At 58.0% G+C, this 13,937-nt stretch overlaps 2 protein-coding genes across 6 annotated transcripts; one reads left to right on the forward strand and one right to left on the reverse strand.

The window, feature by feature from the left end:
- The first annotated feature begins 1,433 nt into the window (after nucleotides 1-1,433).
- Nucleotides 1,434-10,590, forward strand: UBA7 (ubiquitin like modifier activating enzyme 7). Of its 5 annotated transcripts, none has more exons than XM_007168714.2 (24): nucleotides 1,434-1,886; nucleotides 1,971-2,139; nucleotides 2,257-2,373; nucleotides 2,483-2,589; nucleotides 2,921-3,011; nucleotides 3,112-3,247; nucleotides 3,448-3,545; nucleotides 3,639-3,785; nucleotides 4,200-4,382; nucleotides 4,564-4,671; nucleotides 4,829-4,909; nucleotides 4,987-5,142; nucleotides 5,236-5,401; nucleotides 5,481-5,686; nucleotides 5,785-5,849; nucleotides 5,941-6,124; nucleotides 6,198-6,272; nucleotides 6,526-6,709; nucleotides 7,246-7,328; nucleotides 7,609-7,695; nucleotides 7,787-7,978; nucleotides 9,654-9,746; nucleotides 9,822-9,922; nucleotides 10,380-10,590. In XM_007168714.2, the coding sequence occupies exons 1-24, from the start codon at nucleotides 1,831-1,833 to the stop codon at nucleotides 10,507-10,509; spliced, it is 3,015 nt and encodes a 1,004-aa protein (XP_007168776.1). In that variant the 5' UTR covers nucleotides 1,434-1,830; the 3' UTR covers nucleotides 10,510-10,590. The 5 variants fall into 5 exon arrangements, with proteins under 5 accessions (XP_007168776.1, XP_007168778.1, XP_007168775.1 ...); XM_007168713.2 differs by having other exon boundaries at nucleotides 1,435-1,886; nucleotides 2,239-2,373; XM_007168716.3 differs by lacking the exon at nucleotides 2,483-2,589 and having other exon boundaries at nucleotides 1,434-2,139.
- A 177-nt stretch (nucleotides 10,591-10,767) lies between these two features.
- INKA1 (inka box actin regulator 1) lies at nucleotides 10,768-12,556 on the reverse strand. Its single transcript, XM_057555168.1, has 2 exons — nucleotides 12,357-12,556; nucleotides 10,768-11,609 (listed from the first exon to the last, which is right to left on the reverse strand). Exons 1-2 carry the CDS (start codon nucleotides 12,405-12,407, stop codon nucleotides 10,809-10,811), a joined length of 852 nt encoding a protein of 283 aa, XP_057411151.1. The 5' UTR covers nucleotides 12,408-12,556; the 3' UTR covers nucleotides 10,768-10,808.
- Nucleotides 12,557-13,937: the final 1,381 nt, after the last annotated feature.

Here is a 13,937-nt window from a genome sequence, read left to right on the forward strand (position 1 = left end):
TTGAAGATACCACTTACTTCAGAATCTGGCCCTGGTTTCTGTACCTAGTATGTATAACACAGCCAATAAATGTTCACTGAATGAAAAAAAAAAAAAACAACACAATTACCTACTACTTTACACCCTCTAGGATGGATATAATTTGGAAAAAAAAAAAAGGAAAACCAGTTTGGCCATGATGTGGAGATCACTTCTTTACATTGCTTGTGGAAAATAGCTTGTTGGTCTGTCAAAAAATTAAACATAGAATTACCATGTGACCCAGCAATTCTACTCCTAGACATACACACAAAAGAATTGAAAACAAGTACTCAAATACTTGTTCAAGAACAATCGTAGTAGCACTATTCATAATATCCAAAAGGTATAAACAACTCAAATGTCAACAGGTGACTGGATAACAAATTGTGATATATGCCTCTGATGGAATATTATTCAGCCATAAAAAGGAATGATGTACTGATACATGCTACAATTTAGATTAACCTCAGATTATGTTAAGTGAAGGAAAACAGATACCAAAGGTCACATTTTGTATGATTCCTTTTATATAAAATATCCAGAATGGGCAAATGCCTAGCGACAGAAAGCATATAAGTGTTTGCCAGGGGGTGAGATGTGGGATGTGGGATGGGTAGCAATTATTTAACATGGTCGTGGTGTTTTTCAGTGGGTGATGAAGTCTTGAAACTAGAGAGATGGTGGTTGCACAACATTGTCAATACACTAAATGCCACTACATTGTATACTTTAAAATGGTTATTTTAATGTTGTATGGATTTTACCTCAATTTAAAAAAAAGAATTTATGATAGCACCTGGTTTAGCTATTGTGGAGTTTTGTGGGGAGCTGTGGTCCATCTTCTAAAGAACTGGCCCCAAGTTCCTAAGAAGGCAGAAGGGGACATCTGTGGGTGAAAGGTACACAGGACCTCTCTTTTCTATTTTTGCAGCTTCCTCTGAGTCTATAATTATTTCAAAATAAAAGTTTAAATGACAAATAAGGACACGTGATCATGGCTGCCCCATGCCTCCCACTCTCAGGGCTGGCACTCAGAGACTGAGAACCCTCTTTGAGTCCTGGCACTCATCAGTGAGAGATCCTGACTGGCCACCTAGGGCTGCCAACTGTCCTGACCAGGCAGCTGTGGGCAGAGGGGAATCCCTGATCCCTGAGGAGATGGCTTAGGGGCACGCAGGCACTCTCAAAGATGCTAGGCTCCACCCCAAGTCTGTAGTTTAAGCCCTGGATGTGGGACAGCATAATCCATAAGCTCTCACAGCCTCTGGGACTGGCTCTGCCCTCTAGGGTCTCTAAGTCTCTGTGTGTGGTTAGGAGACCAGGCGAGTCATCAGGACAAGGGAGTTCCCATCGGTACTCTGTGGGCAGGAAGCCCATCCAGGCAGGGGCCCCTAAGGGGGATAGGGGCCTGAGGTTTCAGGACATCTAGGGAGCTACAGGAGACCGCATGGATCCCGCCTATGGCCCTGCCGCCTTTCTCAAGAGAAATACCTGCTCTCCCAGAGGGGGAACAGATCCAGGAATTCTGTCCTACCTTGCCAGTGCCCTAGGGCTGCCAGAACTTTTCTTTGCCAGGCTAGGCTGTGCTGGACAGGCTGGAGGCAGGACCAGGAGCCTGCTCAGTCTAGCTTCACTTTCACTTTGCTTTGCCCGGAAATGACAGAGGAGCCAGGAAGAAAGCTGTGACCGGCAGTGTGCTTCACTCCTTAGCTTTAGTGCCTGTTTGCACTGGTTCCTGCTGGCACTGCCTGCCACACAGAAACCCTATCTGTAAGAGCTGCAGCCTGTTTTCCGGCCCCAGGCCTCAGGATGGATGTCTTGGAGACCTCCAAGTCGCTGGATGAAGAGCTGTACTCGCGGCAGCTGTGAGGCCCGAGGTGGGGAGGAGAGCGGGGTGGCCTTCTGACTTCTGATCTCCAATCGCCTGCCCTCTTACTTCCCACTCACAGGTATGTGCTGGGCTTGCCAGCCATGCAGAGGATTCAGGGAGCCAAGGTGCTACTGTCAGGCCTGCAGGGCCTGGGGGCTGAGGTGGCCAAAAACCTGGTCCTGATGGGCGTGGGCAGTCTCACTCTTCATGATCCCCACCCTACCTGCTGGTCTGACCTGTCTGCCCAGGTGAGGGTCCTGGGGGGCTATGGGTTTCCAGACCATAGCCCTTGGGGATAGGGCCCAAGAGAAAACTCCTTGCTAAAGCCAGACTGGGTCTCTCTTTAGTTTTTCCTCTCTGAGCAGGACTTGGGAAGGAGCAGGGCTGAGGCATCTCAAGAACTTCTGGCTAAGCTCAATGGAGCTGTTCAGGTGTGCATCCACACAGGTGACATCACTGAGGACCTGCTGCTGGACTTCCAGGTACCCTCCCAGCCCTACTCTCCAGGCCAGCCCAGTGTCCCCCTCCAGCCTTTAGCAGCAGGGTGGGCTTGAAGTGGTTCTGGCCCTGCTGATCATGAGGTCCACCCAGGTGGTGGTGCTGACTGCCTCGGAGCTACAGGAGCAGCTGAAGGTGGGCACCATTTGCCATAAACACGGAGTCTGCTTTCTGGTGGCTGACACCCGAGGCCTCGTGGGGTGAGATGGCTTACCTAGCCTGCCACATCACAGGCAGCAACTGGTCCCAGTGCTGTCCCCAGCTCCAGGCTTGCTCTAGAGCCCCTCCACCCAACCTCAGGCCTGTCCCAGCATCCCCTCTTGATTATACAGTCCCCAGTCCCATTTGTCTGCTTCCTCTACCCCAGCCTCCAGACTTGATCCAGTAAACCCTTCAAACTCCAGCTTCCAAGCCTCTCCCAGCATTCTTTTCCCAATTCCTCTGGGCTTGCCCTAGTGTACGTCACCCTTCACCACAACTGTGGCAGTTAACCACTGAGCCATCTCAGTGACCCCTCCCACCCCACCACAGGCAGTTGTTCTGTGACTTTGGTGAGGACTTCACTGTGCAGGACCCTACAGAGGCAGAACCCCTGATGGCTGCCATCCAGCACATCTCCCAGGTGGGTGCTAATGTGGGGGGTGCTCACCTACTAAGGAGGGGCTGCCAGAGCCTGTGGAATGCAGGGACAGGCAGCCCTGAGCAAGCCACCTCTTATCCAGGGCTCCCCTGGCATTCTCACTCTGAGAGAAGAGGCTGATGCCCACCGCTTCAACAGTGGGGATTTGGTGACTTTCTCAGGCATTGAGGGCATGGTGGAGCTCAACGGCTGTGCTCCTCGGCCTCTCCACGTGCAGAGTTAAGTCAACCCCACTCCAACTCCAGGCTCAGTGCCCAGGTCCCCACTGGGGGTGGACATAACCTGGTCCTTGGAGATAAGTTCTCCCTCCCCCTTCCTCAGGGTGGAGCAACATCAAGAATGTAGATGCAAGACAGGATGGGGTGTGGGGAACTACTCAGGTTCAGAGGGCATACTGACCAGGCTCGATCTCCCCTAGGGGATGGGACCTTGGAGATTGGGGACACAACAACTTTCTCTCGTTACTTGCGTGGTGGGGCTGTCACTGAGGTCAAGAGACCCAAGACTGTGAGCCACGTGAGTTCAAGTGCATCTGAGTTTGGGGAGCTTGGGTGCCTCGAGGGACCCGCAGTGTTCTGGACATGACCCTGAACCGAGTGCCCCCTGCAGGAGCCCCTGGACACAGCCCTGCTTCAGCCCCGTGTTGTGGCCCAGAGTCCCCAGGAAGTTCACCGTGCCCACTGCCTGCATCAGGCCTTCCATGCACTGCACAAGTTTCAGCAGCTCCATGGCCGCCCTCCTAAGCCCTGGGATCCTGTGAGTGGCCCCGTTGCCCCTCCCTCCAGCCTCTGTCTTAACGGGGCCTCACCTACTAGGAGGCAACAATGACTGTCTTACAGATCCAAGACTGAATCCAGAAGCAGTTTCCCACTCATATAAAGGAGATGATAAACACTATCTATAGACCAGAGGTTGGATCCATGGAAGGGCCAAGCACAAAGCCTGGGGACCCATGCTACTCCTAACCCCTAAGATCTGGCCTGGAAGGTGCCCCCAGGTTGGGGAAGCCTCCAGGGCCATTGTCTGGCACCGGGCATCCGCTAGTGGGGCCCTCCCACTCAGGCTTCTGCTTCCTCTTCTGTGGAACAGGGTGGTTGGCTGCCTGAAGGATTCAAATGCGGAGTGGAGCTCAAGCTGGGGCTGCTTTACCCACAGAGTTCTACCCGATAGGTTGATGCAGAGATGGTGGTGGACCTAGCCCAGGCCCTGGAATCACTGAAGGGGACGGAAGGAGAGCCTTTGGAAGAGCAGCTGGATAAGGCTCTGGTGCGGACAGTTGCCCTGAGCAGTGCTGGTGGCTTGAGCCCCATGGCAGCCGTGCTGGGTGCAGTGGCTGCTCAGGAAGTGCTGAAGGTGGGCACAGGCAGAGGCAGGGCGGGGCTGGGAAGGGTGCAGAGGTCGGTGTGGGTGCCACAGGGTGCCCAATACCAGATAGCGGCCCTGGGAGCTTCACCAACCTGGGTGCAGCCCTCAGCCAGGATCTGAAGGGATTAGGAGGTGGGAAGAGTCCCCAGACTGAAGTGCTGACTTCTAGGCAGTCTCCAAGAAGTTTATGCCCCTGGACCAGTGGCTGTACTTTGATGCCCTTGATTGCCTTCCAGAAGATGAGGAGCCCTTTCCCAATCCTGAGGACTATGCACCGGTGAGAACCTGGGGTAGGGGTGCAAGCCTTATCCAAACTCAGGACTGGGGGAGAAAGAGGAAGAACGGTCCCGAGATCCTGACCTGGAAAACTGGGTGCAGGAGGGAGATGCAGCACAGGCCAGTGGCCATCACTGACCCCTGTCTGTGTCCCCTAGAGAGACTGCCGCTATGACGGGCAAATTGCAGTGTTTGGGGCCGGTTTTCAGGAGAAGCTGAGCCACCAGCACTACCTCCTGGTGAGCTATGTGGTGAGGTTGGGAGTATGTGGAAGGGCAAGGCCTGGCCCTCTGGCTAAGGTTGCTCCTGCTGGCAGGTGGGTGCTGGCGCTATCGGCTGCGAGCTGCTCAAAGGCTTTGCCCTAGTGGGCCTGGGTGCCGGCGGCAGTGGGGGCGTGACTGTTGCTGACATGGACCACGTGGAGCGCTCCAACCTCAGCCGGCAGTTTCTCTTCAGGCCCCAGGACTTTGGTGTGAGTGCCGACCCGTCCCCACACCCGTGTCCTGGACTGTCCTCCCACAATGCGCCCCTTCCCCCACCCAACGTCTTCCTGCTTTCTTCTCAGAGGCCAAAGGCGGAGGTGGCTGCAGAGGCCGCTCACCGCCTGAACTCAGATTTGCAGGTGACCCCGCTCACCTACCAGCTGGATCTTACTACAGAGCACATCTATGGGGACAACTTCTTCTCCAGTGTGGATGGCGTGGCTGCTGCCCTGGACAGTTTCCAGGCGCGTGAGTGCTCAAGCCTAGAACTCACCCCTTGTCCGAGGCTGTGGCAGCCCCACTTCTGACCCTCTGCTCCCCTCGCCAGGGCGCTATGTGGCTGCTCGCTGCACCCACTATCTGAAGCCACTACTGGAGGCGGGCACCAAGGGCACCTTGGGCAGTGCTTGTGTGTTCATACCACACGTGACTGAGGACTACAGAGCCCCCGCCTCCGCTGCAGCTTCTGAGGATGCCTCCTACCCTGTCTGCACCGTGCGGCACTTCCCCAGCACAACCGAGCACACCTTGCAGGTGGGAAGAACCCCAGAGACTCCTACCCACCTGGCTCAGTCCTCAGCTGCAGACCTCTTTGCCAACCGGCACCTCATGGTTCCTCCCTCCCCTCACAGTGGGCCCGGGATGAGTTTGAAGGACTTTTCCGTCTGTCTGCCGAGACCATCAACTGCCACCAACAGTAAGACCGCCAACAAGGGTGAATGGGAGTCCAGGCTCCCTAACACCAAGAGGCTTAGGGCTTAGCCTCAAACTTTCTCCTCTGTCTGCAGGGCATTCACGTCTCTGGCACACTTGGATGAGTCACAGGTGCTGACCCTGCAGCAGGTGGTGCTGGGTGTCCTGAGAGAGCGTCCACAGACCTGGCAAGACTGCGTGCTTTGGGCCCTTGGCCAGTGGCAACTCTGCTTCCATTATGGCATCACACAGCTGCTGAGCCGCTTCCCACCCGACAAAGTGGGTGGCTAGGGGTCAGGAGGCTGAGGGCTCAGGGTGACCCGGCTGAGCCCAGCAGCCTCCATTTCCCTAGGTGCTAGAGGATGGAACTCTTTTCTGGTCGGGTCCCAAACAGTGTCCCCGGCCCTTGGAGTTTGACGCCAGCCAAGTGAGTGGAGTCCCTTGGCGGCCCTGAGATGGGAATATGGCCCCTCAGAGCGGAGGTGGGCACCTCTATATTTTGTAGAGATGCACAGATGCTGAGAGGGAGAGAGCCGTGTTTGTGCACATGTGGGTGTCCACATGGGAGGCAGAGGCAGGCACTCAAACAGATCCACAAATGGGCGGTGACCCCCACCCCATGCACCCACACAAGCTCGCTCAAGCCCATGCAGCCACCCCTGTTCTTGGTCTCACTGCAGGACACGCATCTCCTCTACGTGCTAGCGGCTGCCAGCCTGTATGCCCAGATGCATGGGCTGCCTGGCTCACGGGACCAGACTGCGTTCAGGCGACTGCTGAAGTTGCTGCCATTGCCTGACCCACAGGACTTAGCCCCCATTTTTGCTAGTGACCTGGAGCTGGCTTCGGCTTATGCTGAGTTTGGTGAGGTCCCTGACCCTGGCCCCCCGTGCTGCCACCCAAAGGCCTGACCCTCCTCAGCCTGTGCTGCAGAAAGAAGACGGGGTCTGGGGGCCCTGAAGCCAACTCAATACCTCTCAGGCCCTCTGACCTTGCTTCTCTCTAGCCTTGGGTTCATCCTCTGGCCCCTCAGTAGGTCCTCTCCCTGCTGCCTACCCCACCCATACCCCACTCCCCCACCCCCATTCCTTTGGCAGACTCTCAGCCAAAAAAAACAAAAACAAAAACCAAACAAACAAAAAAACACAAACCACTGGGCCCTAGGGAGCAACTAGCTGTGGCCCCCAGATGAGAACAGAGTCACATAGGTGTGCATGGGCACACACACACACACAAGTGAGGGCTGGGGCTGCTGGAGAGGAGATTGCACCATCCATCAAGGGGTCTCCCTGAAAGTGGTAAGTGATAGGCTTGGCAGGGACCAAGGATAGGCAGCAGGCTCCAGAAGAGTGCAGGACATGGGGGCTAAGGACTGCCCCAACACCCCCTTCCCCTGACAGGCCCTGAGCAGTCGAAGAAACTGCATGAAGCCCTGGAAATCTGGACTGTGGGCCCTCCCCTGGAACCCTTGACATTTGAGAAGGTGGGAGCCCAAGTGGGGGTGAAGGGCGGGGCGAGAGAGGTTGTTGGGGAAGGTCAAGAGCTAAGAAGGTAGCTTTGAAGCCCCTTGGCCTGAGTTTTCCTCCCAGAAGGACCCCAGAAGCAGCTCATCTTCCCCGAGCCTCAGCCTCCTTATCTGTTAAGTGGGGAGATGTGAGCATCCACCCCACCGAATTGTGTGAAGAGCTGTGCAGTGGCACAGGGTCGGCTGAGGTGAGGGGCACTGGGACAATGTTAATACTACTGTGCCTTGGGCCTCACAGGACGATGATTTCCATGTGGATTTTGTGGCGGCAGCGGCGAGCCTGCGAGCTCAGAACTATGGGATCCCACCAGCAGACCGCACCAAGGTACCCTGCCCCTTGGGGCTCAGGCCTGGAGGTGGGGGTCAAACCCTAACCTTATGCCTTGGGCCCAGACCAAATCTCCTGTCCTTGGCAGACCAAGCAAATTGTGGGCCGGATTACCCCAGCCATTGCCACTACTACGGCAGCTGTGGCTGGCCTGGTGGGCCTGGAGCTGTATAAGGTGGTGGGCAGCCCACGGCCCCGCAGTGCCTTTCGCCACAGCTACCTGAACCTGGCTGAAAACTACTTTAGCCGCTGGGTACCTCACGCCCCAGCCATCCAGGAGGTGAGCCCTTGACACCCCACCCATACCAGACCTGAGTTTTCCCTGCACCTACCCAAACAGGCCCTACTTTAGCTTCAGGCTCTCATCAGGACCCAGACTCTGGGGGAGTCCTCAAGACTCCCTCCAGTCGCCTCCCTGCTGCAAAGCCAGGCTGGGACCTGTCAGACACAGGAAGCAGCCGTCAGCCACCCCCACCCCCCAACAGTCCGGGTCTGGGGGAGCTGCAGCTTTAACTCATTAGTGGAGCCAGACATCCCCCGCAGTTCCCTCCTTCCCAGGAGTGCCCCTGAGGGGGAGGGGGAATAGGGCCCTAGCCCCAAACAGAGCCTAATATCGGCCTGCAAACATGGGGATCCTGGCCCTCCCCCTCGACCTGAGTTAAAGGGCACTGAGCTCACCACCACCACCGGTGTGGGGTGTGCAGCCCTGTGGGGATGTGTGCATTCATGTCACAGGTGTGAGTGCACACAGGTCTGGGCATCCCTGGCCCTGTGGTGTGTGGGCATGGAGGGAGCATGCTTGCACATCTGTGTGCCAGATGGGACTGCAGGGCTCTTTCACAATGTGGGCTTGCATGTGTGTGCATGTGAGTACACGTGGGCTTGTGTACATGTGTGTTCCTTCAAGTGTAGGGCTATGAATGCCCCTGGCTGTGTGCCCAGGTTCTGCGATAGTTGGCATTTCCTTAGGGCAGAGAAGAGGGTACAGAGAGAATTCCCTCACCGGGGGAGAGGGGAGAGGTCATGGGCCAGCACTGGGCTTTTGCTGAGCAGCCCTGGGGTCCCTCAGGGCACAGCACACAGAGCCCCTTTGTGAGGGGCCCCTCCTCTAGCTAGAACACAAGCTGCCTTTGTCCGTGGAGGAGGGGGAGGGGAAGGGTCCCCCATCTCACCTCTGGCCTCGTCTCAGCTTGACCCCACTGTGTTTTCTGGGGAGCTGGCAGAACTCCTCCTGTCTTGGTCCCTGGCTGCCTGCCACCCTTATGCCCTCAGCTCTGGGTACCAGAACCCCAAGACTCCAGAAATAAGGAAGGAACAAAGGAACAGGAAGAGGAGTCCTCTGTGGACTGTGTTCCTGCTAGAGTCACTGTGCCCCTTGCCATGTGCCCATGAGTAGTCCAAGGCCCTGGTGGTAAAGGATTAGGGGACAGGATTTACCCCACCCCCAGCATCCAGCCTTGCATTTGAGGAACAAGCAGCTTTATCAGAGACTGCAGCGGCCCTGCTCCCGCTTCCTCAGGAAGCATTGCCCCCCCAACACACACACACACACACACACACACACACACACACACACACACACACACACACACACACACACACACACACACACACACACACACACACACACACACACACACACACACACACACACACACACACACACACACACACACACACACACACACACACCCACCCAGCCTGTGTGATGGATCGCCTGTTTCCCTGTGTGGGGGCCCCGTAGCCCCATTTCCTGTGCTGGCCCCAGCATGGGCGGGGAGGGTGTTGAGATTCTGGGCCCAGATCCCACCTTCCACCCCCACCCCCTGGCTTCTGCTTCCTGCCTCTAGTCCAGCTCCTCCCCTAGGAAAGGGGCCATAAGCTATTGGTAACTGGGGTAGGGGGAGAGTGTGTGTGTAAGAAGCTTCTCACTACTCCCCACTACCGCCCCCCAGTTCCATCACTGGAAGTGGACCTGTTGGGACCGCCTGGAAGTGCCTGCTGGGCAGCCCGAGAGGACCCTGGAGTCACTGCTGGCCCATGTCCAGGTGTGCCCCATTCCTGCCCTTCCCCCAGGTCTGGCCCAGCCTGGCCCAGCTGGCACCTAACCTGTCTCTCTCTAGAAACTAAATGGGCTGAGGGTGAGGATGCTGCTGCACGGGAAGGCCCTGCTCTACTCAGCAGGATGGTCTCCTGAAAAGCAGGACCAGCACCTGTCCCGCAGGTGAGCCCACACCTGGCTTTAACCTCATTCTGTCCCTGGAGGTGGGAGGTGGGGGACAAGCAGCCTTTCCTCTTCCCAATCCCATTTGGGCCCCTCACACCTTCCTGAAGTTTTCTTTTGCCAAATGGAGCCAGCAAATGGGCTGGGGGTGGGGTGAGGGCCAAGAGCCTGAGGAGAGGCCTCTAGGAGCTGCCTGCTTGGCCAGCCCCACCAGCTCACGCCCTGCTCAGCTCCCCTTTCACGGCCCTCTCCCAGAGGACTCACAGCTTCCTGCCTCCTGCCCACCCCGCCAGCCGCTCCTAAAATAGTTTCAGATGTTTCCTGTCTTGGGCTGCTCCTGCTCCTGGCTTGGGCTCCTTATGGCCCGCCAACACCCTATAGTCCATGCTAGGACACTCTCTGCCTGCCACCGCTCACCTACCCAATCTCCCCACCCCTCTCCCCCCCATGCCACCAGGGTGACGGATCTGGTGCTGGAGGTGACACGCCAGGTGCCTGAGCCTGGGCAGCGGGTGCTGGTATTGGAGCTCAGCTATGAGGGTGAGAAGGAGGACGTTACCTTCCCACCCTTGCACTACAAGCTGTGACAAGGCAGCAGCCCCACCACCCAGCTCTGTTGAGCCATGCATCCCAAGCCCACGGTAGGCGCTTAATAAATGCTTGTTGAAGGAAGGTGTAAGTGGACAGGATGGATGATGGAACACGGGGCAGACACATGGGGTGTGACATGGACATGACAGGGACCCCTGCAGGGAGGGAAAAGGCTCTTTAGATTTGCCTGCCTGAGTTGTGCCTTGCAGGACTGAGGCTGCCTCCTGGAGCCTCAGGGTATGGAACCAGGACAGTGCAGAGAAAGGCCTTTATTGTCCCAGGCTGGAGGGCAGGGTCAGAGGTAGCTGACAACATCATTGCAGATGATGGGCTGGCGACTGCGGCAACTCATGAGGGCTGCAAAGCGTGAGACATCTGCAGGCAGTTCGGGTTCCGGGCGAGGTGGGCATGACAGTCGCTTTCCTGCCACTGCTGCCCGGCGTGCCCTGGCCAGCTGGCGCCGCAGCTGCTCAGAGAGGCCAAGCAGGAACTGGGGGGGCCGAGCACGGGCACGGGGCCCACCCCCACTGTCCCCCTCACCTGCTGCCTCGGGCAGCTCCATCCAGTTGTGCACCAAGTCAGCAAAACAGTTGTCCCCCAGCACCAGGGGCTGGCGACTACGACCTCTGCTAAGCAGGGCTGCTGTCCAGTCCTCAGCTTCCAGCCCCTGCCAGTGCTCCAGGCAGGCATCTGGGGTGGACTTGGGCCGTGGTCGGTGGGCAGGTGGTACACTGGCTGCAGGAGCTCTGCCAGGCAGGGGGATGCCACTGGCCGAGAGGCGCTGTCTACGGGGGTGCCATGCTGAGGGTGGTGGATGCTGGAGTACAGGCAGCTCTTCCTCTCTCCATGTGCTGCCGGACACCTCTGAGAAGCCAGAGTCCCAGTCTAGGGCATGCTCCCTGGGGCCCCCCAAGGCTGCACCCCTGTCTCCTGTCACCACAGCTTCTTCCTCCTCTTCCTCCACACCACAGGCTGAGTCCTCTTCCAAGGCATCTGAGGCCCTGAGCCGGTGCTTGAGCCGCATGCCTGGGCCAGGTTTGGGGGGTTGCGGAAGGGGGCCAGGCATTGGGGGTGAGTCTGTGTCCCGGCCACACAGCTGTGGAGGAAGAGAGGGCAGAAGTCGAAGGAGCAGTGCTTGTCACCCCTGTCTGCCTGGTCAGGCCAATTCCAAAACAGAAGGCCCAGGAGGGCTGGATTGGCCTGCAGGCCTAAGCAGCAAAGCCTCTAGTGGGCACAGGACCGGCATGGGGCGCTGGCACACGAAGCTCGTGTGGCTCCCATCGGCCGACCTGGTGGCAGTCCGGCAGGCTGCAGCACGCAGCGCCGGGCAAGTCGGTACCCGCCACCAGGGCGGGAGGCAGGGTTGCGGGCCTGCATTGGGAAGTAAGTCCTGCTCAGGGCTGGGGGGTGGGCATCCTGTGCCTCTTGAGGGATTCAGCTCCCCAAAGCCCGCAGCGTCTTTCAGAGAAGAATAGAGCACCTGCCAGGTGGGGTATAGAGGACAGAGGTACAGGCCAGCCTGGAATAGGAGGCATCCATAGCAGCACCACACCTCTTTAGTCCCTCGCAGCCCCCTGCTCCGCCCCACAAGAAGTTTCTCCCACCAACTTCCTCCGCCGCGCCGGCAGCACGGCCAGCTGGGCGGCTGTTACTTGATGCCCAGCACAGCTTCCAACCGTCCGAAACCCGACGCGGGCCATCTGGGCCATCTGCGTCGCCCCGCCCCCATCCTGTCTTGGATGGGCACTCAGGAGAGCCCCCCCACCCGAGTGCCGTTCGGGCAGGAAGGCAGCCGAGCACCCCACACACGTCCTCACAAGCCACAACCGCTCCCAAGCCTCACCAGTTCCCAGCGGAGCTGGCCCAGGAAACTGTCAAGCCGAGCACTGTGCATGCCCGTTCCGGAGCCCCCGCCAGGCCTGCCAATTCCTCTTCGAACTTCAGCGAGAGGGGTGCGGAGAGGGCCCCGCGGGCCGGCCAGCGGCGCCCTTACCCTCCGCCTAGTTCCGCGGCTCCTCCCTCTCCCTAGCTCCCGCCGTCGCTGCCGCCCCAACATCTGGCAGCCCCGCCCCGCCCCTAGCGCCGCAGCCAATGGGGCTGCGGCGGGGCTGATGTGGCCCCGCCCCCGGACTCTGCCGGGTGGGTGAGCCGGACGCCCACTACCCACTCCACAGCAGCTCTGGGGGGAGGGGCAGGACTATAGCTGGAAGCTGGGCCGCGTCCGGCCCCTGACTACCCAAAGTCCCGGGCCGTTGAGCTGACTCCGGGTTCGCTGCATGACCCAGGACAAGTCGCTGCCCTGCGGTAGCCTCAGCTTCCCCATTTTTCCCAGGATAGAGTTGTGGTCCCTCCCGCGCGGGTTCCCCGGCTGCGCCCTTGAGCGGGCAGAGCGCCCCCAATCGTCGGATTCGGCACTGATGTGGCCCACTCGCGGTTCGACCCACTGAATCCGCTCCTGGAGCCGGCCTTGACAGTCCCTGGAAGTCATGGGAGGGGTCCGGCCCCTCAGAGGACTCCGGGAGCGCAGAACCTCTTTGCAGCACCGGGGAGGAGCCTCGGCCAAGGCCCAGACCCCGCCCTATCTGCCCCTCGTCTCGGCCTAGCTAAGCAGGGCTGCCCTCTAGTGGGCAGCGCCTGGTTAGCTGCGATTCCCGAGGCGACACCCGCATCCCCTCTGCCCCAGACCACATGCGGGCTGAGTACAGGGGGTTACGGCGGGGCTCTCTGACCCAAATGGTCAGAGCCTTCCCTGAGGCCGCTCCATAGTCGGAGGCTAGGTTCAAGGACACAGACTAACTGGAGACAAACTAGACAAGTCAGTAGACAGAAAAATACCAGGGAATGAGGGCGACGGGCCAGCTTGGGAGAGGGGACTCTCAGGGGAGGTGGCATTCTGTATGGGATCTGGATGAGCCATCAAGGGGAGATCAAGAAGAGGGTCATTCTAGGTGGGGGGATCAGCCAGTTAAAGGCCCTGAGAGGACAGGAGCTAGACAGGGCATAACATAAAGAAGACCTAGATATCTCTGATGGTGGTAGTTGGGGGAGTGAAGAGGTCAGCAAAACCAGGCTCCTAGCAGTCTTAGAAAGGAATAAGGGGTTTTGTTCCTGGTGTGATGGGGAGCAATGGGGGCTTTTGAGCATCACCTGGGCTGCAAAGAAGGGGGTCCCTTGGGGGAATGTTTTGGAGTTAAAAATCAAGTCTTGCTGATGCATGAGTATGGGAAGAGAAAGAGAAGCATGAAGCATGACTCCTAGATTTCTGGCCTGAACAACTGATTGGATGGAATGGCCATGAATCAATCCAAGCAAGACTGGAGAAGAGTGGGCTTGGAGACGAAAATCAAATGATCATTTGTGGACATGTGACCCTTAAGATGCCTGTTAGGCATCCAAGAGGGGATGCGGAGTCAGCCACTGGGTG

The sequence above is a fragment of the Balaenoptera acutorostrata genome, chromosome 10 (assembly GCF_949987535.1).
Source record: "Balaenoptera acutorostrata chromosome 10, mBalAcu1.1, whole genome shotgun sequence".
Lineage (NCBI taxonomy): Eukaryota > Metazoa > Chordata > Mammalia > Artiodactyla > Balaenopteridae > Balaenoptera > Balaenoptera acutorostrata.